At 39.9% G+C, this 25,157-nt stretch overlaps 1 protein-coding gene across 3 annotated transcripts in view; it reads left to right on the top strand.

Annotated features, from left to right (window-relative positions):
* The window catches only part of LOC140931337 (transient receptor potential cation channel subfamily M member-like 2), a 45,294-nt gene extending 20,772 nt beyond the window's left edge, over positions 1-24,522 (top strand). For 2 of the 3 annotated variants that reach the window (XM_073381131.1, XM_073381130.1), the window contains 24 exons: positions 1,441-1,541; positions 4,330-4,464; positions 5,024-5,068; positions 5,229-5,385; positions 5,817-6,042; positions 6,692-6,917; positions 8,256-8,553; positions 9,020-9,132; positions 9,963-10,115; positions 10,678-10,926; positions 12,146-12,332; positions 12,782-12,905; positions 13,402-13,592; positions 14,036-14,168; positions 14,875-15,115; positions 15,686-15,713; positions 16,284-16,417; positions 17,161-17,249; positions 17,626-17,733; positions 19,866-19,952; positions 20,058-20,160; positions 21,923-22,066; positions 23,162-23,275; positions 23,440-24,522. In XM_073381131.1, the coding sequence (XP_073237232.1) occupies positions 1,441-1,541; positions 4,330-4,464; positions 5,024-5,068; positions 5,229-5,385; positions 5,817-6,042; positions 6,692-6,917; positions 8,256-8,553; positions 9,020-9,132; positions 9,963-10,115; positions 10,678-10,926; positions 12,146-12,332; positions 12,782-12,905; positions 13,402-13,592; positions 14,036-14,168; positions 14,875-15,115; positions 15,686-15,713; positions 16,284-16,417; positions 17,161-17,249; positions 17,626-17,733; positions 19,866-19,952; positions 20,058-20,160; positions 21,923-22,066; positions 23,162-23,275; positions 23,440-23,556 (3,503 nt within the window). In that variant the 3' untranslated portion in view covers positions 23,557-24,522. The remainder of the gene's footprint in view (positions 1-1,440; positions 1,542-4,329; positions 4,465-5,023; positions 5,069-5,228; positions 5,386-5,816; positions 6,043-6,691; positions 6,918-8,255; positions 8,554-9,019; positions 9,133-9,962; positions 10,116-10,677; positions 10,927-12,145; positions 12,333-12,781; positions 12,906-13,401; positions 13,593-14,035; positions 14,169-14,874; positions 15,116-15,685; positions 15,714-16,283; positions 16,418-17,160; positions 17,250-17,625; positions 17,734-19,865; positions 19,953-20,057; positions 20,161-21,922; positions 22,067-23,161; positions 23,276-23,439) is intronic. The other variant, XM_073381132.1, reaches the window with a different exon arrangement.
* Positions 24,523-25,157: the final 635 nt, after the last annotated feature.

Genomic DNA, 25,157 nt, shown 5'->3' with positions numbered 1-25,157 from the left:
TTGACAGTTGTGATGTATTCATCTCAGCTCTCGAACGATCAACTTTTATTTTTATACCTTACTTTATTCATCTATCGATTGAGTTTTTACCTTTAACCCCCAGAGGCTGTGCCACCGCATCGGTTGGGGAATACGTTCCCAATTTTTTCCCGTTGGGTTTGTGGGTTTTCGTATCAGGCGGCGCACGTGAATAGTTTAGCCTGAGTGACTTTGTTTAGGAATATTTGTATACCATTCTTTAGTTATGATGTTGAACTTTGTATGTTATTTGGACGGCAATAAACACTCAGGGTCACAGTTCGAGTTACTCACCCAGTCCCGTCTCTTTTTCGTGAATATAAATAGGAAACCTATACCCATCCACAAAATGCTCGTAACCATGATAATTTAGCGGGGGGGGGGGGGGGGGGTTGTAGGCATTGTAGTAAAACTCCGACTGTTTCAAGTTCCAATCCATGTCTATCCTTGCCATCCGTAGCAAAAGACTACAGGAAAACGTTTCAGTGTCTAAATACTGTCTTAAACAACAAAGCTGTACCATTATTTTTGTTATTCAGTTAATGCGAAGATACGTTTTAGCAACGATTCAGCAACAAAACAACAACCCTACCCGTATATATTTTTGCGCTCCGCTACATGACTTAGCCTGCGTCGCATCGAGTTCTCTATCTAGGTCTCAAGTGACAAGTCTGGCTACAACGCAGGCTAGCACCCGGGGGGTGGGGGGGGGGGGGACTCCGCATATGAAAGTGGTAGGGATGTCGTCTCGCTTACGGGTGTAAATTTCGGATTTTGGTCTCACTTAGGGTGTTCTGGGCAAAACGCCATCATATTTAGCCGTGAAGGTCTCTTTTAGGGTTGCACGCCAAAAAATATAAAAATATATATGTTGTCTGTGTTTTAACATGGTCTCTTTTAGGGGTCAAAAAAAGCTTGGGCCACGCCCAGATCGGTCTCCTTTATTCAAAATTTCCGACGAGCATCCCCATCCCTTTCATATGCGGAATCCCCCTCCGGGGGGGCTAGCACGACTGTGACGTTCTCTAATAAACGTTTAGCTTATGGAGGATAAAAACACTCGAGAACCTATTTTAACTCTTTCTTATCTTGGGCACATTCAGTGAGACTGAATTTATTTCCAGATGAGCCATCTTCAATGCACATATATGTAGCCTGCGTAACAGGCGCCAGTTTTTCAGGACATATGGAGCATGCATGACTAGTCGAGACAAATTCGTTTTATTAGTGACACCTTTTAATGCTGCAATCACCGTCTTTGTTGCTAAATCTGTGAAAGCTTCTGGGATAATCTGTTCGTTACAAAGAGGTACATTGGGGTCCTGTTTCGCACATTTTGATTAAACCAAGCTGAAGAACATTGCTTGTTATTAAAACAACTTAATTAGCTTGATGTTAAAAAACATCTTCTGATTTTGACAGCAAACAAGTCCAGTCAGTTGATGCAGTTAAATTTGGCGTTGGCGTGGAACAGAATTGATGTGGCCAAAAGTGAAATCTTTACAGACGAAACACACTGGACGGTAAGTTCTACACTCTGTTGCTTTCATTCTCGTGCAACGTTTCGCCACATGTAAGGAAACCCAGGAACAGTCTTAGATCCCGGATTCCACGCCACGGATCTCGGATTCCAGGTACTGGATTCCAGTCTTTGTCAGTGGAACTTGGATACTGGATTCCAATCGTTAGTGGGATTCCGGACTTCCTTGATTCCAAAGCCCAGGATTCCGAATTCCACAAGCAAAAATTTCACGGATTCCTGTTTCCTCATTCCCTTACATGGGGTGAAACGTTTCTTGGTTAAATTCATCTGAACATTTTTTTAAAATTACATACAGCCAAGAGTATCGTCTCTTGATACACGTGCAATTTGACCGTTACCCGGTTGGCTCAGTTGGTTGGTAACCTACTGGGGAGGGGTAGGCTGGGACTCAATTCTCCACCGGACCAACACTCGGGATCTTTATATAACCATAGTTATTAAAGTGGAATGGTTATGAAACCCCTTAGGCTCTTTTGCTATAGGTTTTTGTTACTTTTTTGGACCTGACCGTGCACAACGTTCAATAGCATTCCTACCATTTTGAACTTACTGACCAATGGAAACATCGCATTTATTTATTCAGTCACAATTTGTGAACAAAAAACGCGGGATTGTGCACGGTCAGGAAGCTTCCAACATAAACTACAGCACCGTTGTTTTCAACTTTGATGTTTGCCAGCTTTTAACCAGTCTCCTCTACTAACTATGATATAACTGAGGGAAAATGCTGCCTTTACTTTGACTTGTGCGATCTGGTTACACCATCTAGTGTCTCTTCGGATAAAGACCAAAAACCATCGTGTGCATCAACATAGCCTGGGATCCGGCCCCGCAGTGGGGGGAAAAGGCGTAAAATGAAAGATAGGCGAGCGGATCGAGGCGAGCGGTATAGTCCGGGAAAGGGAAATGGTGGCTTCGCTCGCCGAAATTTTTTTTTGTTGTTTTTTGTTTTTTGTTTTTTTTGCTATTTCACCCCGTTTTTTGCCGTTTCCCCTTACTGCGGAACCTGGTCCCAGGCTAGCATCCACAGTTACTGTGAATCGTAAAGAGTCTTGAATTCTTGAAAACGTGTTGAAATTTGTAAAGTAATTTTCCAGACCTGGAAGAACATTCAGGAAAATATCGATAAAGTCTGGAAAAATGATAAAAAGTCTGGTGCTTTTGTTAAAGCTACAACTAGTACATAGTGAGTGAAGTTTTTCCCGTGGTCAGATCTTATTCTAGCCTGCGAAAACATCCGTTTCTCCTCGCGCGAAACGTCCCCAACGGCGAAGAGCGAGGAGAAACGAATGTTCTCTCAGGCTAATCTTATTCTATCTCGCCCATATCCAAGATATTCAATTACTGAATGAGAAGTTTCAGAAATCTCTTATGTCCGCCTTGCACGGTGGTTACTGTACGTTTGCTTGTATCGCGAAAAAGCTTGGTTCCTATATTTTTCAAGGTCTCTGTTGATCAGCTATTCGATAACCCTGAGTCTGGAAAAAGAAATTATCGTTTTGGAAAAAAGTCTGGAAAAAGTCTTGAATTTTGGATCCAAAAATCTATACGAACCCAACCCTGACAGTACTTACTCTGAGACGTTAAAGAACCACCAGGGCTCGGTTCCTCGAAAGATGGTTAGATTTAACCCAGGAATGAGCTTAAGTGTAAGCAAGGTTTTCTAGTCTAAGAACATATTACTCGAGCTTACAAAATACTGTTGTGCCTTTACTTCGAAAAAAAGAAATGATAACACAAAATGTTACTCTAAGCAATGCATAGGAAGGTAAATACAAAAAGTCGAAAAAAACTAATCCTGGATTAGCGCTAATCGGCCTTTCAGGAACCGGGCCCAGGAACATAAACCAAATCTCTGTCGTAACCCATAGTGTTTATATCACCTTACCTTCTCTTTGTGATGCATCGATAGCTCATTACTTCATTTGCAACCTTCAACTTGCGTCTACAAGGATTCGGACAAAGTACCCAACGCAGTGTTGTAAATTATCACTGAAAAGCCCTAATTGTACATAATAAGATATTTTATTCGTATTGATTTGACCTCTTATTGAGGGTGTTTCTATGAAAAAGAAAGACGATCGCAAGCCAGGGTTAAACCCTGACCTGTCGTATCCCACTCTCTTTCCCTTACCACTACACTACCTCACTGACCCGCCAAAATTCCGAAATATTTAAATAAATAAACTAGCCAACTGTCTTTCTTAACTGCTGCATCAATAACAGGTGACCTTAGCCCTTTCCATAACTTTTAACATAAATTCAACTTGGGCTTCAAAATCACGTCAACAAAATAGAGGCAAGATGAAAAGTGCTGAGCTTAAACGAGAAGTTGAGCGAGGTTCAACTTTTACGCTCACGAGCGACCTTTCATGCATTGCGTCTATTTTATTTGCGAACGTAAATTTTACGCACGTACAAACATAACAATTACGCGACACTGGAAATCAACCCTTATTGGAACTTAATCCAGGAAATACATTACATCCTTAATGACTAGGTTTTTAATTAGAAAGCTTCTCTTTCTATCATTATTTTTATTTTAATTATTTATTTATTTATTTTTCGTGGCATGTCTGTAAAGTATCTAATTAGTTAAAAACATTGTCCACGTTAAAGAAAGGTTATTGTATTGTATTGTATAGTTTGCTGTAATGACTTAAGGCTTGGTTAGCAATGGTGGCATCGACCTTTTACGAAAGGGAAATAGGCTTAGCAGCATTAACCTGTTACTTAAAGTGGCTGTTGCTTTGCTTGACTGTATGTAGACCGAGAGCCTGAGGGACCCCATGCTGGCAGCTTTTCTTGATGACAAGACGGAATTTGTAGAACTCTTTCTTAGGAACGGGCTGAGCATGAGGGAATTTCTTACTCCTCAAATCCTATGTCAATTGTATACTGGGGTAAGTACCTCGTGAAATAACAGTGAGAAATTTAACAGAAGTTGCAGGGTATGCTTAAAGGGACAAAGGAGCAACAAGGTTGTACCTAAATTGCTGAAAAATGAAACGCTTTTTATTGACAAAATTATTGCTTGCCACCTAGCAAATTTGGAGGACCCCTTGTCCACTCTCTTCTAGCTTCACTGAGATGCAATCCAATGTTTTTGCCCACCCGTGCGCCTTGTTGACATTTCTGTATTTCTTGTATTGTTTTAAACAGTTGTTAATTCTGATATAAGTAAGGCAAAAAATTGAGAAAATAGCGTATCCTGACCCTTTTATTAGGCTATGTTCGTACTACACTTCATGTTTATTTCTTGAGAAAGCACTGAATCAGTTTTATGTAATAAATGGATGAGTAGAACATTTCGGAGAAACTTTCCACCCACCCCTCCGCTGACCCAACATTTTACCCTACTTGAAAAATTATTGTTAAATGTGGGATAGGGGAGGGGTAGGTGGGGACAGTTTCCTAGAATCGTCAATAGTGACTGATCGACGTTTAAATTCTCCTTTTCAGGTTCCAAACAACAGTGTTATTAAGCCGCTGCTTCAGCAACAGATGGTTCGTTTTGTTTTGTTTTTGTCTTTTAATTTTAAGCAAGTTCTAAACTGTGGCCATTCTTCTTTCTGTTTATAAAGCTGAACCAGGTTGTTCGTAGGTCCTGGTTGAAGATTTTGTCTGACTTTGTTTGCCTAACATATAACCATTCTTCGTTTTTTAGAGCAAAAAGAATGTAAAAGAAGTTAACATGTCCATTGTTGGTGAAGTGATTGAGAATTTGATGGGAGATTCTTATCATAGTCTCTATCTTCGAGACCCGCGATACCTTGTTTATACTGATAAATCCCGCAAAACTAGCCTGGATACATTTGTTTTTGGTAAGTCGATACCTTCAGTGATACTATTACATTACTTTAAGACAAATTGTATCACTATTCGTTACTTTCTATACAAAGCTCTCATTGGTTAGATACTTTCAACCTTTTTAACATAATTTCATGAATGAATTAAAAGCATTTAAGTTCAACCATGATCATTTGTGTGACAGAAATTTGACAATGTTTGTAGATTGGAGTAGAATTTAAAAAGTCTTGTAATCTCTCCAGTTGAATGGGAAATTCCCTGTTTTTTGTTTTTGTTGTGGTTGCTTTTTTTTTTTTTTTTTTTTTTGAGGGGAAGAGGAGATTGTACAAATGCTAAGCTTCCTAAAACTGACCATGATTCCCACCTCTTTTAATTTTTCAAATGCAAAATCTCCTTTTATTACCTGTTTCATTGAAAAATTACTGCTGATCGGTTTACTTTCTAGTGAACCCTGTTCAGGCCTTTGATCCGCTCAAGAGACCGTTTCGTGACGTATTCATCTGGGCGGTGCTTAGTAACAGGATAGCCATGGCTAAACTGATGTGGATTATGGGCCGTGAACAAATCCCAAGTGCTCTCATGGCTACCAGGCTTCTCAAGTCTATGGCTTCAAAATCAGCTTCTGATGACACCATCACAGACATCAGTGTTGAGTTGTGTGAAAGTGCTGCGTGAGTATCATTCAGGGATGAATGCGCCTGGCCAGGGAAAGTTCATTGTAAAATTGATCAGGGTCTGTACTTGTATGGGTATTTTCAGGATCCGGGATTTGACCAAAAAATAGAGCGGGATTCGGGCGGCATAATGGATTTGAAGCTACCTGTGGAAGGAACAACAAGTGTAATAACTGGACCTAAGCGTAGTAAAGGTTCTGTCTGCAATAACATTTGAACCCAAGTGTAACAAAGGTCCATTTGTTATGCTATGACGTTTTCCCGCCAAAATGACGCTGGATCACGCAAGCGCACTCCTCGTCTTGGAATCTAAAGGGTTCTAATGTTATAGCGAGTAGCTTTGTCCAACTAAACATGCGGCCTGTGTGTAGCATTAGGCTGATTTAGGAACAGAACGGGAACGTCAGTTGACGATGGTTCGCGCAAATTAAACAACTGGCTTGACCAATTGCAGAGCGGCAAATTGAACACCGGAAGTCGTGTTTAGTCTTTTCCACGCGCTTTCCCGTTGTCAACTGACGTTCGCGTCCTGTTGCTAAATCGGCCTATTGCAGACAATTTTGCTCCGTGTGCCTTCGCCTTATTGAGGCCCCTTGATCTAGCTTGAAGGAGCTTTAAAATTATTTTGTCTGTCTCAACCTTGTAGTGAATTTGAACAGGACGCAATTGGCGTTCTACAGGAGTGCTACGAAGAAAACGAAACTCTGTCACAGACCCTGCTGGTGAAGGAACTGGAATCATTTGGTCATCTAACAGCGCTCGATCTGGCCGTGATGGCCGAGGATCAGAACTTTATTGCGCATGTCAGCTGTCAAGAATTACTCACCCGACTCTGGATGGGAACCATGGCCATGAACACAAGGTGGTGGAAGGTAAGAGAATTGTACTTTGTAATCCCTGATGGTTAGGGTGGGTGTGAGGTGGGAAATGTGATTGGAACTCTGTAGGATTAAGAGGGGGTGGGTGAGTAGATGCCACATGTTACTCGCCCAACGCTGGATGGATACCATGAACATGGACATACGGTGGTGAGAATTGCCTTTGATAGTCCCATAGGGGTAGGGTTGGGATGAGGTAAGGTACAGGAGTAGGGCGTTGTCGTTCGGTAGGGATGAATGGGTGGGTATTTGCTGTAATGTACTACACAACTACACAACTTTGGCTCGAAGATTGGACGCCTTGGCCACGAGATCGTAATAATAAATTGTGAGAAAACTGTACCTACCTTTGGGGATAAGGTGAGGTTAAAAGGGGTTTGGATCAGAGGGTACCACGAGCTAGCAAGTAAGCCATTAGACTTAAATCGAATAAGTTTGAATGAAGTTACACTCTAAACAAATGTGGAAGGTGTAAAAAAATTGAATATTTTCGATTCTGTTATATTAAATCGTGACTAACTTGCAAACGGTATTCATGTGGACGAATCTTATCAAACTGAACTGTCAAATGTCAATTGTATCGCCCAGCATTGATTGCAAGCTGTATTTAGCTCAATACCAAATTTTGTCTATTGTATCGTACTTTGGGCTGTATCGTTAATGATAAATACTTTTTCCCGAGCAACACAACTTCGTTTAATACATTTAGAGACATTTTTTTTTAACATAAGAAGCCATATCTTCATCGCGAAAATAATTTCTCGGAAAAAGGAAGTTTCAGAAATTTGACTCTCTTAACATTTGATGTGAAAAGAATCAAATCTAGCATTTGCTGATTCCTAGAATATTGAGGTTCGTGGAGGTGAAACAAAGAATGTTGAAAGCGAGTAATCGTTATGGCATGTATATTTTTGTTGTAGTTTCTACTTTAAAGGAAAGATCGATGCATGCATGTTTTCCAAGTTAAAGTATTTGACGGCTCCACCGTCGCGAGTGTATGATTACAGATTTGATTAAGCATTCCATGACTATGAAGAAGATATCATTTTTTCAGGGAGCAGCGCGTCGGACTCGCATTCAGGCGGTCCAGGGTTCGAGTTCCGCTCTTGCCACTAGCTGGATTTGTTCTTGGTCGTCCCAAGTTCAAATCCTGAGCCAAATGGTTGCCTCCTGCTAGTTTAGGGTTTTTAATCCTGTTGTGTTAGATTTGAGTTGTTTGTTTCCAAGTTTTGAGTTGAGTGCCTGTAAACTAGCCGAATAACCTAAGTGGACTAAGTGCACTTTCCACTATTAAAAAAAACCTTTAACGGCTGTTTCTTTTATTTCTTCTAGATCATCATCTGCACTTTTATCCCATTTCTCATTTTTCCACTAATTTATTTTGTTCCTGACGAACATCACGAACGCGAGGCAGCCGCGCGACGCTCGCAAAAGAGTTTGACCAGTAAGAGTATAAGAAACGTGGGGAGAGGAAGTCAAGAGGGTATAGGGACCGGGCGGGAACGAGCTGAGGGAGGAGGAGGAGGAGGAGTTGAACTTCAGAAGATTGAAACCGGTAATGGAAACGCTGTTACTGACGAGGAATCTCATGTAGGCTCTGATACTGAAGATGTCGTGGACTATATTCCAGGTGAGCGAGCCAGGTCCGAAGAAATCCGGCACAAACTGTCTAAACTTCTTTCCCAAAGATTTCGTGTTTGTCGAATTCAAATTTTCTTAAAAACGCCGTGGAAACGAGGGTTGATATTATTTTGGGTAAAAGGTTTATTTGATGCTAGAACAGCCCCCCTCCGTTCCCCTCGGGAAACGCTAACGTATGTATAAGAGATCCTTTTTCACCTTTAGAACAGCAACTACTTACACGTGGTCAATTTTTATGATGTCTTGAGCCTCAGTTGGTGCTTGCTCTGCGATAGGCGTTCGTTTCCACTTGTTGCAAAACATCCCTTTTGTTGTCAATTCTCAACTGTATTCTTGTTAACCTAGAACAAATACTGTTAATACTTTTAATATTGCTATGAAAGGTGTGTAACTCTTCTGCTCCACTCTTCTCTGTTGGTTTTTCCAAGATGACTTTGTTTTCATTTTCATTTCAGAGCTTCACGATGATAACGCCATGGAAGTTATAATGCGATCTAAAGACATGACCATTTGGGAGAGAATTGATTCATTTTATGCCGCGCCCTTTACCAAGTTCATGGGCAATTTGGTAACTGCTCTAATAATTATAATTCTTTTTGTTTTTGAAAATACCGTAAACTGCCGCTTAAAAGCTCCCCCTCTCTCCCCTTCTTATAAGCTCTCCCCCCCCCCCGTTATAGCCCCATCTGCTTGTAAACAAAAATTCACATCCAATTATAAGACCCCTCCCCCTCCTCCGGATTTAAGAGAAGCCTTATCTAGCTTGTATTGAAATGAATTTGATATAGAGTGGTTTTCGTTTGAGTGTCGTAAAACCAAAACCACAGTAATTACTCTGGCCAATCACATAGGACACAGACAAGACATTGAACCAATCAAAACTCGAAGTAATTACATGTGGCTGACGCAAAGCGCGGGAAAATGCATGCGAGCGCGTCACAATTGGCTTTGGTTTTACTTCTGATTGGATGAAAAGGTGGCGCGAATCTTTTAGAGCGGTTTTCACTTGACTGTCGTAAAACCAAAACCAAAGTAAATACACTAGCCAACCAAAGGGCGTAGTAAAACCAAAACCAAAACCAAAACCAATCCCTTTCGACAGTCAAGTGAAAACCGCTCTAAGCCAATCGCATCGTGTAGAAAGTGCAAAACCAATTACTTTTCGACACTCAAATGAAAACCGCTCTATTATGAGGTCTTAAGGCATGCTTCCGCAATAATTTTCTGTTCGAAGCATTACAAACAAAAGGAAAATAAAACGTAATCGATTTTTCCCAGTTTTCAATTGAAAATACTACAAAACTGACAGCCTTCATGTCTCTCCTGTTTTTTAAAAAAGTCATAAAAGTAAAATGCTATGTAATTTCTTATCGATGTCATTCGATTTTATTATCGCAGGTGTCTTACATAGCGTTCATAGTGCTTTATGCTTACGTCATCACAATGTACTTCCCAAAGTTTGACTCTAACGCGACTCTTGGTGGTCTGAGTGTGGTGGAAATTATTCTTTACTTCTGGATCTTTACAATCATCTTAGAGGAAATAAGACAGGTTGGTGTTTCACACTGTATTGTGTTCTTACTCTATTGGTGTTTACACTACATTATCTTCACACCTATACTAACGAATACCGTATTTACACGAATAAGTGCTCGGCGCTTTTCATGCCTCAAAGGCGGTGCTTATTCGAGGGCGGCGTTTAGTTGAGGACGACGTTTATTTGAAAGTTGGACGCGACAGAGAATTGTTTTAAGTACGGTAATATTATTATTATTATTATTATTCGTATTAAACTAACATTAGCGTATTTTGACTTCGATGTTATCGGGCCTCGGCGCTTCCTTTTTGTTTTTTTGTCGCAAGTGCGGCGCTTATTCGAGTAAATCAGTAGGGCCACTGTTAAACACATAAGAACGGTGATTGTAACGAGGCGAAGCTGCGTCTCGCCGATCTTGAAAATCGTCACATATAGAATAGGTTTCTTCCACTCTTCTAAAAAGTCGCTGCTGAATCCAAACCAATAGTTAAAGGCAACTTACAAACGACTCATAGACGTACATATATTTTTGGCGTTTTAATATGTCTTTTTCCTATTGTGTTCTTTTTTTTCCAGTTGTTGTCTCAACAACCCAAGAGCTTTGGCGACAAACTCAGCGTCTATTTCAGTGACACGTGGAATGTAGTGGACACGTTTTCCCTGCTTGCTTTTGTAGTTGCCGTCTTCCTGCGATTTTTTGATTCAACGTTTGAAGCTGCCCGGATAATTCTCTCTCTGAATATTATTGTATTTATTGTGCGATCGCTACAGATTTTGTCCGTCAACAGGCAGCTCGGTCCCAAACTTGTCATGATCAGAAAAATGGTAAGAATACGTGGACAAATCGAATTTTGTGTCAAATGTCTGGTTAAAGTATGCCTTAGGATTTATTAGTCATAGTGTTTTAACTTACAAAATGCAAAACTTAACTAAGAAAAAAGAGAGACTGTTCCAGTCTACGACACAGATGGGAAGGGGCCATTAGGCAGCACGTTTCCATGGTAATGTTGATTTTTCCTTTAAATCTTAAGAGAAATTCAGAGGAGGACTGGTTAATAAACGTCGGAAAAGCCGTAAAGTAAATTAAGGAAGGATATGGGCGGATTGAGGGGTTTGAGGGAAGGGGTCCAAACTTCCACACTTCTTCGTTGTTCACACGCTTTCATGTTTTCATTACATCGCATTTTTTCATTCTTCCGTTGGGTAGTTCGTTTTGTTCATTCATTCATTTATTCAGAGGCTCGAATGAAAATACACCGTGTACCTTATGGTTAAGAGGCGAGGTGTTTTGGAAACCTTCCTTCATAAACTAGCGGGTGAATGTTGTATGCGATCATGCTGTAGTAAAAAATCTGTGTTCTGTTGGCCTCATTTAGGGAGAGGATTAGGAAGCCCTGGGGCCCGTTTCTCGAAAGTCCTGATAACTTTTCGGGCCCGAAATCAAATTTTCAAATCGAAATATAAAAAATAAGAGCGCGGGTCCTGGCTAGCAAACTACTCCATTCTGTTTCATTAACTGGTGGTTTTAATTTATCATGTTAGATGTAAAACTGTTGAAACCTGTACCTTGCATGTAAACAACAACCTTTAATTATCGGGACTTTCGAGAAACGGGCCCCTGGTCCCATTTTTAAAAACTATGGGGCTCTGGGGCCCGGTAAGCTGTCTCCGTTTACATTAAAGATCGAGGTTTCAATAGTTTTGCATCTAACATGATAAAACTGTCAGTTAATGAAACTAAATGGAGTAGTTTGCTAGCCAGGACCCGCGCTCTTATTCTTTATATTTCGATTTGAATTTTTTATTGCGGGCCCGTAAAGTTACCGGGACTTTCGAGAAACGGGCCCCTGGCCCCAGTTGTTCGAAAGATGGATAAATAATACGATTGGTTTTTGTAACAGTCACTGATCCACTGGATGGTGATTTACCCGCTTGATAGCGCTATCTACCTTTTGAACAACCGGGGCCTGGTCTTATTGTGATATTGACAGTCATTCAGTAACAGGGTTTTCATCTTAATTTGTTTTATTCTTTGTCACGGCAGTTGGAAGATTTAAAACAGTTTGTATTCATCTTGCTCATATTCATCATTGCTTATGGAATAGCACTGCAGGCGGTGTCGTTCCCAGGCCCCGGAAAGTTCCAAAGGGGCTTCTGGGAAGTCTTACGAGGAATAGTAGACTTACCTTACTGGCAAATGTATGGCGAGCTTTTCCTCGAGGAAATATCAGGTAACTGTCCTTGGTGTTGACGGTCGGGAACGGGTGGAGGGGGGGTTGGGGTGAGAGGGGCGCGCAGAGGGTAGTGCAAGTATCCTAGAATTCTTTTGTTGAAGGTTGTTCAACAAGAACAACAATCAATATTTATTAGTGCCCCAGAGAAAGAAAAAGAGAAGTAAATTCATGTAAATTACATGTTGTCAATTAGCAAGATAAGAAACACAGTCACTTAAAAATAGCAAATGCAAGTCGTGCTAATTGGCTCGCCTCCTTATATATACATATTTACATATGTTTTAAATAAAGAAATAGATACGTACACATACAAAAAGAAAAAACAAACAAACAAAAACAAAAAATTGATTCAACCAATCAGAAGCCCTACCCATATCTGTGCGTCGCCAAATGTCATCTGCTTTCTCAGGCTTAATTTTCTTGATATTCTGTTTGTCTTACTTTAGGTCAGAAGCCCATTGAGTACGCTGAAGTCCACCCTACTGCCCAGTGGCTATCTCCAGCTCTTCTGGCTGGATACATGTTGTTCACAAATGTTCTTCTTCTTAATCTTCTTATTGCCATTTTCAGGCAAGTTTAATTCCCTCGTATGCACATAAATTATTAAAAATTGCCAAATTACCAAACGATATTAACACAACTCAGATAATCACAGGCGTGTCTCAGTTTCAAATGTTTATTCACACTTATTGAAATTATATTTACATTGATTAGACAGTGACAAAAGAATAGGATAATGCCTGAGCTCTGAGGCCTTCTTAAAAACAATGACCGAGCGCCCAGCCGCGAGAAAGTGATGAGTATATGGAAATCGTATACAAGAACTGTTGTACAAAGAATTAAATGTGTTTCTCAGGATTCTTTTTCTGCAAAAGTTGCATCAACTACTGCCATGGTCGTCTTGGCGTCTTTCGTCCCCCGTTTCGACTCTTTCGAACGTAACCTCTTTTCCTCCACTTCTACGCGTGCCTGATGGTTAAGTGAAACATGACAAAAACGACTGTGCAGAGAGGGGCAAGTCCGAGTGGACATGATTACCAAATCTGAATATTTCTTTACTTTCTAGTTATACTTTTGAGCGGGTTCAAGAAGACTCAGATAAAGTGTGGAAGTTTCAGCGTTACGAACTGATCGCTGAGTATCACGGCAGACCTCTGTTTTTTCCACCGTTAATCTTCATCTCTCACATCCTGCTTTTTGTACGATGGATCTGGCAGCTGTGTCGATGTGGCAATCCACCTTCTGGCAGCTCGATGAGTAAGTTGTCATTTATGTTTCTAGGAAAGTGCCCGCCCACCCCTCCCCTAAATTAACGTTAACACTTACTCCTCACTTAGGGCAAAATGTTGGCTTAGGGGAGAGGTAGGTTGTCAGTTTCCCAGATACCTAAATTTGATCCGTAAAGTTATCTTAAAGGCTGGTTTTCACTAGCGACGGAGTCGAAGTCGGAGTAGTCAGAAATCAGAAGCGTAGAACTTTACGATCTATTGAAAACAGCGTTCTGCTAAATATTCACCACGCTTGAACGGTTGTTTGTCGTAAAGGATAGCGCTGAAGTTCACCGTGAAACACATTTGATTTGTGTTCAAAACACTCGCAAAAGTACGCTTTACGAATTTATATAGCGCTGGACCGATTTTCTCGTATTGAAAGGTTATGTTACTGATATGAATCTGATAGAATTTTCCTCATCTTTTCAGAAATCGCACTTACTGATTACGAGCAAGAGCAGTTGATGAACTGGGAGTTCCAAGGTGCGGAGTATTACATGCATACGAAAAAAGCGGAGGAAAATAACACTATGGAAAAACGAGTCTGCACTTTAGGAGACAGGTATTAACCTTATTCAACAAACCTGAAAATAAAATAAAAAATTAAATAATATTTGTTGATTTAATGGCCCGTAATTCCCCCTTCCTTTGAAAGTACATTGGTTACAATGGCACTGACTACTGTCAGTACTTTACAGGGGTTTTTGAGTGGGTTTCTGCATCAAAGAATAATAAATAAACAAATAAACAAGTAAATGAATAAATAAATAGGTAGGTAGTGGCAGAAATGTGTCATTATATGCCTTTCAGGAATGTCTCGCTATTTAATGGTATCAAAATCCCAGAAGATCCAAAATGAGAGATTGTCATGCCTGAAAAGTGGTTTTTCAGGGAGAACTTAGTTGATTTTACCAGGAGCTCTTTTTTAGCCAACAGCGCCTAGAAAAAATGAGGGGACTACCCGGCCCTGGTGATAGAAGAAATTCCTGAAATTCAGTTTTATGCACTGAACGTAACACGCACCATTCTGTCTGCATGGGCGCGCAAATTTCTACCAGATCTTTGCAAAACAAGCCTGCAGAACAGGTTTTTCCCTTTGTTCAGGCAAGTGAAGGCAGGCGCAAAGCGAACGAGGAGGGCGAAACTCCTATCGCACTTGTCTCGCCCTCCACGCCCGCTTCGTACTTCGCTCGCCCGAAAAACACGAAAAATACACCCGTTCTGCAGTCTATTACGAAAGAAACCTTATAGTTGCCTTTGATCATTAGGCTAGATGATGCGACAGCTAAGCTTGATCGCTTGATGGAGTGTGTCCTGGATACTACAAGCGCTGAAGACGCCGAGGGATCTCCTACAACACCAGCAACTTCCCAGCAACCAACTTATGAGTGGCGACCGCCGACACGTGACGTGGGAGGATTAGAGAGGAGACTGGCACGAATGGAAGAAAACGTTGCCTCCATATTTGAAACTGTCAAGACCATGGTTGATTTGCTTCATAATCAGAGGGTAGGGAATATTGACTTTGGTTGCCAGTATAGCTACAGGGCAGCGTAGCGAAAAGGCATTGGTTTGTGAGTCAAGTGAGAATCAAAGCGTAACGCTCGCCATGAAAGCTTTATTGGATTATGTTGATCATTGAGAAATTGAGCGCTGTGACTGTCAAAGACATTGTTTTGGGCCCGAAGATATTTTTTTCGACCCCTCACTACAGAACTTCTATTTAAGTTTTTTATAACTTAAAAATAATAGTGTCAACTTCTATAATGTTTCCTCTTCTTTAATACCCCTTTCATACTTCTTAACTAAATGTGAGAGCATGTGGATATCTAATCCAGAGGTGGTGAGTTGCATTCTCACCGTTGCATTCTCATTCTCATTCTTTTGCTTTGATTCCTAGCACTGACTTCACTTTTCGCTATAAAAGTAGTAGTTCAGTAGGAATTGCTTGCTTTTTTTGAGACTTCTGAGCACTTAAGAAAAATACTTATAATGGTAACAGGAAATGATTTCAGGGACAGTCACTGGCGCTTCGCCTAGATATAATATTTTAGTAACTTGTTTTTCTTACTTGTGTAGGTTGAAAATACATCTTCGAATCCCGTGGGTAAGTAAACACAAATGTCGTCTGTGATCCGATGTTTTCAAAATTTCCTCTTAAGAGTCCTTGTGGCTGCACGAATGGTGTCATTGTGTTTCTTCGCCGTTTTAGTTTCAAAGCCTTGGACTACGAGGGTGAAATTGAGTACAAATCTCAAACCAAATTTGTACGCATCGTTACAGCTCTTCAGGAAGGATCTAAGAGGCTTGAAAGACAAATACGACTTTTCAAAGCAGCACTCTATATTTTTAGAGAATAAACGGCTTGTTAAAAATATGTTATTGCTTTTATCCATATTTTCGACGTTTTCTTTTGAAAGGTATTTCTTCTTTTAGGGGTATTCAATTAGTTTTCCTTTAATTATAAGCACTTAAACTTGTTTTTTGTTGTTGTTGTTTTTGATGCACTCGGGACACTCCAAACACTTATAAAAATACTTCTTGTTGTTTTAAATACTACGAGAAATTTCTGAACCCTAAAGATGGGAGGCAGCCTCCGTTGTCATCATCTTTGCGTTTCTCCGTCTGACAAAGAAAAAGCCCTTATTTGGTATTTTTTTTGCTATTTCTTTTTCAGACCCTGCGCCTGCAAACATTCTTGATTTGCGGCCAGTGGCACCAGCATTCGTTCATCACAAGGCGCGGGCAACACCCTACCCACAATGCGCTGCGAAGAGATTCCCGGTCCCGGACGAAAACGTGCCCTGGGAAGTAAGTGAATATTTGTCCGAGGAGAGCGGGCACTGTTAATGAGCGGAGAAAGGACTACTTCGAATGGGTCTTTCCCGTTGTTAGTAAATACTTTTAATCTGTTTCTTGGCAGAGTTCAACCTGTGTAGCCGTGGGATCCCTTTCATTTAGCCAAGCAGGAAAAGGGCGGGGGACGAGCAAGGGCATAGGGTAAAAAAGAGCAAAAACTATTGATCTCTCAGATGTTACAGGGGCTGCAGTGTCATGGCTATCTAGTTCAGTGTGTTATTATTGCCAATTACGCTTTCTTATGCGCTATGGGACTTAACATTAACGAAGAAATTACTTGTAAATGATAAAATCACAGCTTCTTGTCTGACAAAGATACTTCGCAAGCCCTATATCAAAAGTTTCAAACAACAAAAATGAAGTTAAAAAAACTGTTAAGCAGCTTGTCAAAACCTCACAATTTTTTTTGCGTGTTAATCTTCTTCAAGTGTGTCCATCCTTGCCTACTCTTTTCTGTGCTTTGTTGTTTATACCTTCTTTAAATGTTTTGAGTGATTATTTTGATGTTTCACGCAATTTGTTTGCAGTTCCTACTGTTACAATTTCGATAAATTTCGTGACACAGTTACTTAAACGAGGTTGTCGAATAACAAAATGACAGGACTTTTGTCCGAGCCATAAAGCGTTGTCGTGGAAGGTGGTGTTGATTTGACATTACACTTTATTGATTTATTTCTCATTTTGTGTACTACCAGGTAGAATTTCCAGAGTACGATCCTGTTAACTACACTGCTCCTGTGGTGTTGAAAAAGCCTCCATGGGCTGACACTGATTTAATGAACATGTAAGTCTGTAAAATGCTTACGGCAACTGTAGATGAACCTGTTAATTAATATTTTATAAAACTGTTCCACGATTATTATTTTTTTCAAGTTTTGATGAAGACCAGTTAGCGAATATCCATTGACACCGCTGGCAAGAGCGCCTTAAAATTAGGGAACGTACCACGTTCAAGGCTGATACGTTAAAAGCGAGCGAAGAAATTTCTCCACAAAGTCGCGAAATTTACAGACGTTTGTATGTTGTCGGGTACGAATTTGCCCCGACCATACCAACGTCTGTAAATTTTTGGCGACTTTGCAGGGAAATATCTTCGTTATCTCGCTGAATATATTCTATTTTTTTAGAAAAATTCTCTGATGACGTTTCTTTTTTTTCAGGCTACCCTCAGTGCGACCGCCGCTGGCGTACAACAGGCTTGACGAGGAACATCGCGTGAACCGCGCGAGTCACATGGGTCCTTACCGCGTCATAGACGGACTGCCGCTGTAAGTGTTCTTACTTAGTGTGGTAAACTCGTTTATCGTTTGCCTTAAGAAAGTCACTTTGTCCTTGATCCCGAAGTTTCGACCGCGTTTTGCCATTGTAACTACTGTTCTATACAGTCGGCCACCTATCCACCAAGGCCTCTGTTTTTTGTCCCGGCCGACAGTCCATATATTAACTCTTGTTTAAACCTCTCTACAACGGCAACGGCCACAAAAGCGTGTCTCCAACTGTCAAAATAACCTCTCTTTAATCTTGTCTTTTTCTTGAGTGAGGAAGAAAAATAAGACTGCCTGAATCGCGTCAAACCCTTGAAGTCAACGAAGCCGGATCTTCTTGTTTTCTCTCGTCAAACTGGTTTTCTGTGTGCGGGCATCGTTTATTGATAAACCGCTGGTCATAACTGAGACCGCTGTACCAAGCGCATGCGTACGGATATTAGGCCTGGGTTAGAAACTGTATCCTGGCAACATTCAATGCATGCTCACCAAAGATCTAATTTGATTCATGCAGAGTCATAACATAACATAACATAACATACATGTTTATTCAAACTCATATATAACTACATAAATTTGAAAGGGAGAGTCTAGAGGTTAACCCTATGAATAAAACTCTCCTAAAAACAACAAACAAACAATAAAAATTACAACTTTAAAAAGGATTTGAGTTTACATTTAAAAAGTTCAAGGGTACCGGCTTCAACAAAATTACTAGGTAAGTTGTTCCAATAACTAATTACATTGTTAAAAAAAGAATATTTAAAACAGTTGATTCTAGATAATTTACAATAAAGCTTATACGAGTGATTTGCCCTAGTGGATTTGACTTTTGCGAATTGAAAGAATTCCTCAAAATCCAAGTGTGATAAGCCAAACACGATCTTATAACATTCAACAAGAGAGGAATATGTCCTACGACTGGACAAAGATGGCCAAAGTAACGTGTCACAACGCTCTTCATAAGACATATCACCTCTTTTTTGCCTAAGAGCTAATCTTGACTCGCGTCTTTGCACGCTCTCTATTGCATGAATATCTTTGACAAGATATGGGTTCCAGACTGGAGCAGCATACTCTAGAAGTGGTCTGACCAATGTTTTGTAAAGCAATGAAAAAGTTGTTGTATTAGCTGTTCCAACAGACCGTCTTATTAGCCCTAGGACTTGGTTCGCCTTATTCACCATAATACTACTATGTTCACTCCAAGTAAGATCTTTTGATATAATAATTCCAAGATCTTTAAAGCTCTTGACATCTTTTAAGGCCGTACCTAGTTTATAATTCGTAGTCGATTTGTCACGAGAATGCGTTATTCGCATTGCTTCACACTTTTCCTCATTGAAACGAAGTTGCCATTTTTTCGCCCATTTACCAAGATTATTCAAATCAGTTTGAAGGTATTGTTCATCGAGACTTGGGTTGCGAAGCTCTCTCTAAATCTTTGTGTCATCCGCAAATAATTTAATTTTTGAAGAGACACTATCAACGATATCATTTATATATGATAGGAATAAAATTGGACCAAGAATAGTTCCCTGTGGGGTACCAGATATCACAGGTGCCCAATCAGAAAACGTCCCTCTTACAACAACTCGTTGCTTTCTACACGTGAGGAAATGCCTCAACCAGTTAAGAAGTTTGCTCTCAATACCGAGGCTATATAACTTTATGAGTAGACGCTCATGAGGAGTCTTTCCCGTGTAGGCCAAAATCGAGCAAGTGAAAGAAAGGCACTGCTAGCGGGGTGCTCAATCCTTTGCAACATATTAGTAGTCTATTTTTTTCATAGTAAAATTACCGCTGGATATAAACACCAGTGGCACATTAATAAAGATGTAGCCTCGACCTGAAGTAAAATATTCACAAATATCGGTAAAAAAGAGGAGCTGAAATGTGAAGTAAACAGTAGACAGAGTATTGCGCACTGCTCATATGTTAATATTTTTACCTCAGTTTAATAGAGGCTGACCTTGTAAAAATGTGTCTTCAGTGCATTTATTCAGCGAACTGGACCACTGGTTGTTTAAAATTTTCGTAGTCACACTTTACGATTAAGATTATACGATGGAATGCTGCCTTTTAAATTCAACCTTTACAAGAGGACTAAAATACCTGCTGCTTTCTCTCCCCAGTAACCCAATGGGACGCACGGGCATGAAAGGACGAGGGCTCCTGGGACGGTTTGGTCCTAATCATGCGGCTGATCCCATTGTCACAAGGTAAATGAAATTTTTGTTAGCTCTACTGTTTTCTTTCTTTCATTTTTTATTTCCGTGGAAGCTGATTACAATATCTTTCAAATCTCATCATCTTTTTTATTCCAGGTGGAAACGAACCAGTGGCGGAGTCATGCTGGATGGAGGCAAGAAAGTTCTTGAGTTTGTCGCCATTCAGAGAAGGGATAACAGCCAGTGGGCCATACCAGGGGTAAGTTTGAATTACTTCAACTCTGGCAGTTAAGCCATCACGTGATCACTCGCTGATTGGCTCTAAGGGCTGGCGCCCGAAACTTCAGCTACTCAATCCTTCTACGGTGGTCAATCTACCCTATAGAGACCTTTGGATTCGAGGACGCGAACGACTTCGAGTACGAAATTTGACGAGGTTTTTTTTTGCGTATTCCTACGTACTCGTCGTCGTTCTCGTCTTAGAATCTAAAGGTCTCTATATATAAAACCTTACTATATAAATATAATATAAATACTTAATTATCCATGACTTCATTTGGAGTTGAAGAACCCAGAGAATATCATTTTAAAAACTACGACCTTTTTAACGCACTGCAGTGGCTCTGCAGATGCATTATAGGTCACGTGATAACTTGACAGGGTCGATGTTGTGTCAAACTGCATCGTGGGACGAATTTTGATCCAGTTTCCTCCGCAAGCAGGTAATAGGGAGTTTACACAACGACGACGGTGACGGCAACGAGAACGGCAAAAAATCAATAGGTTTAGACACGACTACAACGTGAAACTGTCTAATTTTACGTTTTTTCGAGGACGGGAACAAAATTCAACAACTTTCTCTTTCTTTTCCTGAACTTTGATACAATCCTTTAGAATTCAACTCCAACAAAATTAGCCAACATTTGACGAATTAAACGAGATGGAATAAGTGCGATAAAGTTTGAAGCAGCGCAAATTCACTTTTTAAGTGACGTTTTCGTAGCTGTCGCCATCGTCGTTGCGTAAACTCCCTAATATCCAATGAAAGAAGCCACAACATCCCTAAAACAATCCCACAATGCAATTCGACACAGCAATGACGCTTTCTTAAGCGACTGTTCTGTCAGCTTACGAAATAGCCACTCAATACGTTGTAGAAAACATTTTTCAACTTTCTAAAAAAACCTCAGGCGTGTGCATGGCGATCACATAAGTCAAGGTTGAGTGACCCGAGACGCTCAAGTTCTTTTGTTTGTTAATCTCTGTTCTGCAATTATTTTACAGTGCGACTACTATAACCGGGGCATCCTAGACAAAGTTGACCAATCGGATTACAGGAAAATTACAATACATTCCGAGAAGTTAGTTGTCAATTATAATTACCGCAAAACGAAATAAACAACATGGATCGAAATCAAACAATAACAACCTACAGACGTGACCTTTTGAACCCGCTGAGGAAAGCCCGTGATTCCTGAGAGATCCGTTAGGATGTGTGACGGAGGCGAAAAGTGTAAACGTTAGTTATAATTTTGACTTGAGGTCGCATGTTATTGCAATTTTGGCAATGGCAGCGAAGAAATTACTTGCAAAAGGCCAAACAAACAGCTTGTGTCAAACAAATATGTCTCCTGTGTGTATATGTGAAGTTTCTAATAGAAAAACATTGTCTGGTGAAACATTTTGCTTTCTTGAAAAACGTTGGCTATCAATATTTAAATTTTGTGCTTCGAGTAACTTATTGTTTTTTTTTACAAGCTGCTGATTGGCCCACAACCAACTTTCTTGGAATGTATTGTTATTTTCCTGTAATCCGATTGGTCAACTTTGTCTACGTGGCCCCGGTTACAGTAGTCGCACTGTAAGAATTAAAAGGGAAAAGGGAGTTTCTTTTTGTAGGTAAAAGCGGAAAACGCTTTTGGGCCTGGAAACTAGTTTCTTTAGCTCCAAACTTTGCGTAAGCTTGTTAGCGAGGCTGTGAAAAGCATAAGTTTGTGTGTGTTTATTTGTTTATTGTTCAGGGCATGGTTGAACCAGGCCAAGTTGTGACCCAAGCCTTAAAGGCCGAGTTTGGGGAGGAAGCGATGGCAAAACTTAGTGTTACTGATGAGGAAAGAGAGAAGATTAGTATATTGGTCGAAAGACTTTTCAAAGAAGGAGTTGAGGTAAGTTGTTGCTCAAATGATACTCGAGATAAAGTCATAAAAGTAATAGCATACTTCCACGCCCACGATCAGGTTTTAAATGTGAACCAACCACACAAATGATTGCAAAAATGGGCCTGTAAGCAGTGTTGAATAAAGTATTACAAACAAACCCGGGAGTTACAGTAAACACCCGCTAATAAGAACCTGTGGATTAAGAACCTCCGGGCAGAAATTTGCCACTTTAATATCCCAAAAAATACAAGAACCTGTTTAGTCCAGCAAGATCAAGCAGGTTCTTATATGTGAGTTACAGTTAAATTATGATCTGTAAACAATTTAGCAAAGGAGTGTAACTTTGAGTTGTAAATTTAAATGTAACAAGAACATACTGTGCTAAACTGTATATAAATGTGTCAGTCAGTTTTGTTGGGGTTATGATAATGCAATTGTGAATAAATAAAAAGTTTATTTATTTTCTGGTAGTCAATAATCTATTATCTCCTTCATAAAAAATAAGAACCTGAATTGCCAATAAGTACCCCAAAATACAAGAACCTGTTTTACCAGACTTCGGAAAAGGTAGGTTGTTATTAGCGGTTGTTTACTGTACTCCCTATAATGGCATATATGGGGAGGCTCCGCACGAAGGGGTACCTTTTTCAGGCTTCGGGTATATGAAAGGGTAGAGGTTTCACTTGTTCAGGTATAAGAAAGGGTGGGGAAATCTGTCATTGCGGTTGGAAAAAGGTCCAAAAGAGCTAACAGATGCATTTTGTAGCTGTGAAAAAGTCGAGAAAATGTTCTGGTTTTGTGATTTATTCATGTTTAAAAGACAACGAATTTACGGCAGTATAAAGGGATGGAAAGTTTTAAACTAAGTATATGAAAGGGGTACCATTTGTCAATAGAATGTATGCGAAAGGAGTACCTTTTCTGCCAAAAATGGTATATAAAAGAGTAAAAGGTTGGACCTCGGGGCGGAGCCTTTTCGTATAAAACTCTGTTGAGTACCTCCCACCCGGGGAAGACAAACGAAAGGTGATATCCCAAATCGAAAATTCCCTTGCATGCACAACATAACGCTGCATGATAGGCATCATGATGCTTTTGCAGGTTTACAAAGGTTACGTAGACGATCCGCGAAACACAGATAACGCTTGGATGGAGACAGTGGCAGTGAATTTTCATGATGATACAGGAGAAGTGTTCAGTGAATTTAAATTGCAAGTGAGTAACCTATTCAGACTGTTCTCTTGTGAAGTGTCGCGTAGCGTGTCTGTAGACATACACGTCTGGTTATATAGTTTGTGAAGAAAACGTCTTTCTCATAGACTTAAAAAATTGTGACAAAATTCTATTTCTTTGTTTTGTTTTTTTTTTTTGGTCCACAGGCAGGAGATGATGCGGCTGCAGTACGCTGGCAGAGAGTCAGCGGTAACATTCCGCTCTTTGCAAGTCACGTGTCCATTTTAGAGAAAGTAGCAAAGATGAGAAATGCTGCATTTTAACCATAGTTCTCTGAAAATACAAGAAGTTCATAAGTAGCCGCCTCTTTATTGAAACCGTACTTTTTATGCAAGAAAAAAAGGCTACCGAACCAATACGTGGTTTTAAGGGCCTTACGAAGCAAACTAACACTTTGCTACCTCTTTGCATAAAATAGAAAACATACGTCGCGGACGCAAACTGTGGTCTTGGAAGAACAAATGTTATTTTGACCGGAACTAAAAGTATTTCATTACGACAGGGAAGCAATGATTTGCATGCGTGACATTTGTTTCTCGCGCGGCTAAACTACTTCCCATGACTATGTTTTCTTGTTTTGCCATAGTCTTGTTGAAATCAAATGAGGAAACAGTTAACTGTAATCGAAAAGATCTTAGCCCTTAAAAAAAGAAAAGATTTTAGCCCTTAAAATGGGGCCCGGTTCGGTGAGTAAAACACAGTCCTATTTTCGGGGTCCAATGTGGCTCCCTTAGTCAGGGCCAATACAGTCCAATTACCTAGGACTGATTTAGACCCATGGGTGGAAATGAGACACAGCTTGGGCTGGAATAGGCTTTTGATGGGGCTGTTTTGGTTCAAATGGCTCCTGGAGGGGCTGAAACAGATCTTTTCAATTTTCGGTGAATTTGAAGAACGAACAAATTACATTATTGCGGTCTTATAATAGAAGCAGTGAACGGAGAGAAGTATCTTACACGATGAAATTTAATAACTCATTCAGTAACTCACAACATTAATTATCAATCCATCGGGTAATGTACAGCATTCAAACGTTCAAAATTATTTTAAAAAATGTTATTTATTCACTGAATGGTCGGTCTGTTCAATTCACTGTAAATTCATAGGTTCGTGAGAGTATTGCATTTTATTAAGACGTTTTTCCTCGAACTGGAAAGTCCTATCTAATTTTAGAATAGCAAACACTGTACATTTTTGTATGAAAAGAGTCACTGAAGAGTGAAAGTATTTAAGTACGTACGGTTTTTTTCTGTGTCCTTTTTCCAATCCTTTAATGTAAAACACCGATTTTATTTTTTATGATCACTCACTACTGTGTTAAAAATTTTTGTCGTTTGCATTTCACTGGAACTTTTCCTTTCTGTGAGATTTTCTAACATTTACACTTGTCTATATTTGTCTATTTGTCTCATATTGTACTCGTGTTAGTTATGATAGAATATTTTTTGACGAAATTACTGATTGTATCAACAAATCACCAGGGCAAAATAAAACATTAACTTTTCTCAAGTTGTTTGAATTGTCTGTGATGAGAATAAAACTTAAATGCAAAGGCGGTTTTGGGATTACACCGTGTCTGAAAATTTGAAAAGGGTAGAAATATCGAATTCTACCTTTTTTCTGGAAAATTAAGCCCATTTTCCAATTTTTTTTATAAAGGTTTTGAGATTAAGTTAGCAATTATTGGTACAACTGTACTCGTTGTTCGAAGGAGTAAAACCTTAAACAAAAAAGTGCCGAACAGTAAATCTTGGCCAAATCATTTTAAAGAGACTGTTGTTTCCTGATCGATTTAGGCCAGTCCGCAGTGAAGAAAGAAAGGCTTGTCCCACCATAGACATGAGGGTTTTTTTTCTTTCTTTTT

The sequence above is a fragment of the Porites lutea genome, chromosome 3 (assembly GCF_958299795.1).
Source record: "Porites lutea chromosome 3, jaPorLute2.1, whole genome shotgun sequence".
Lineage (NCBI taxonomy): Eukaryota > Metazoa > Cnidaria > Anthozoa > Scleractinia > Poritidae > Porites > Porites lutea.
The sequence above is the reverse complement of the archived record's forward strand: the minus strand, read 5'-3'. Positions and strand labels throughout refer to the sequence as shown.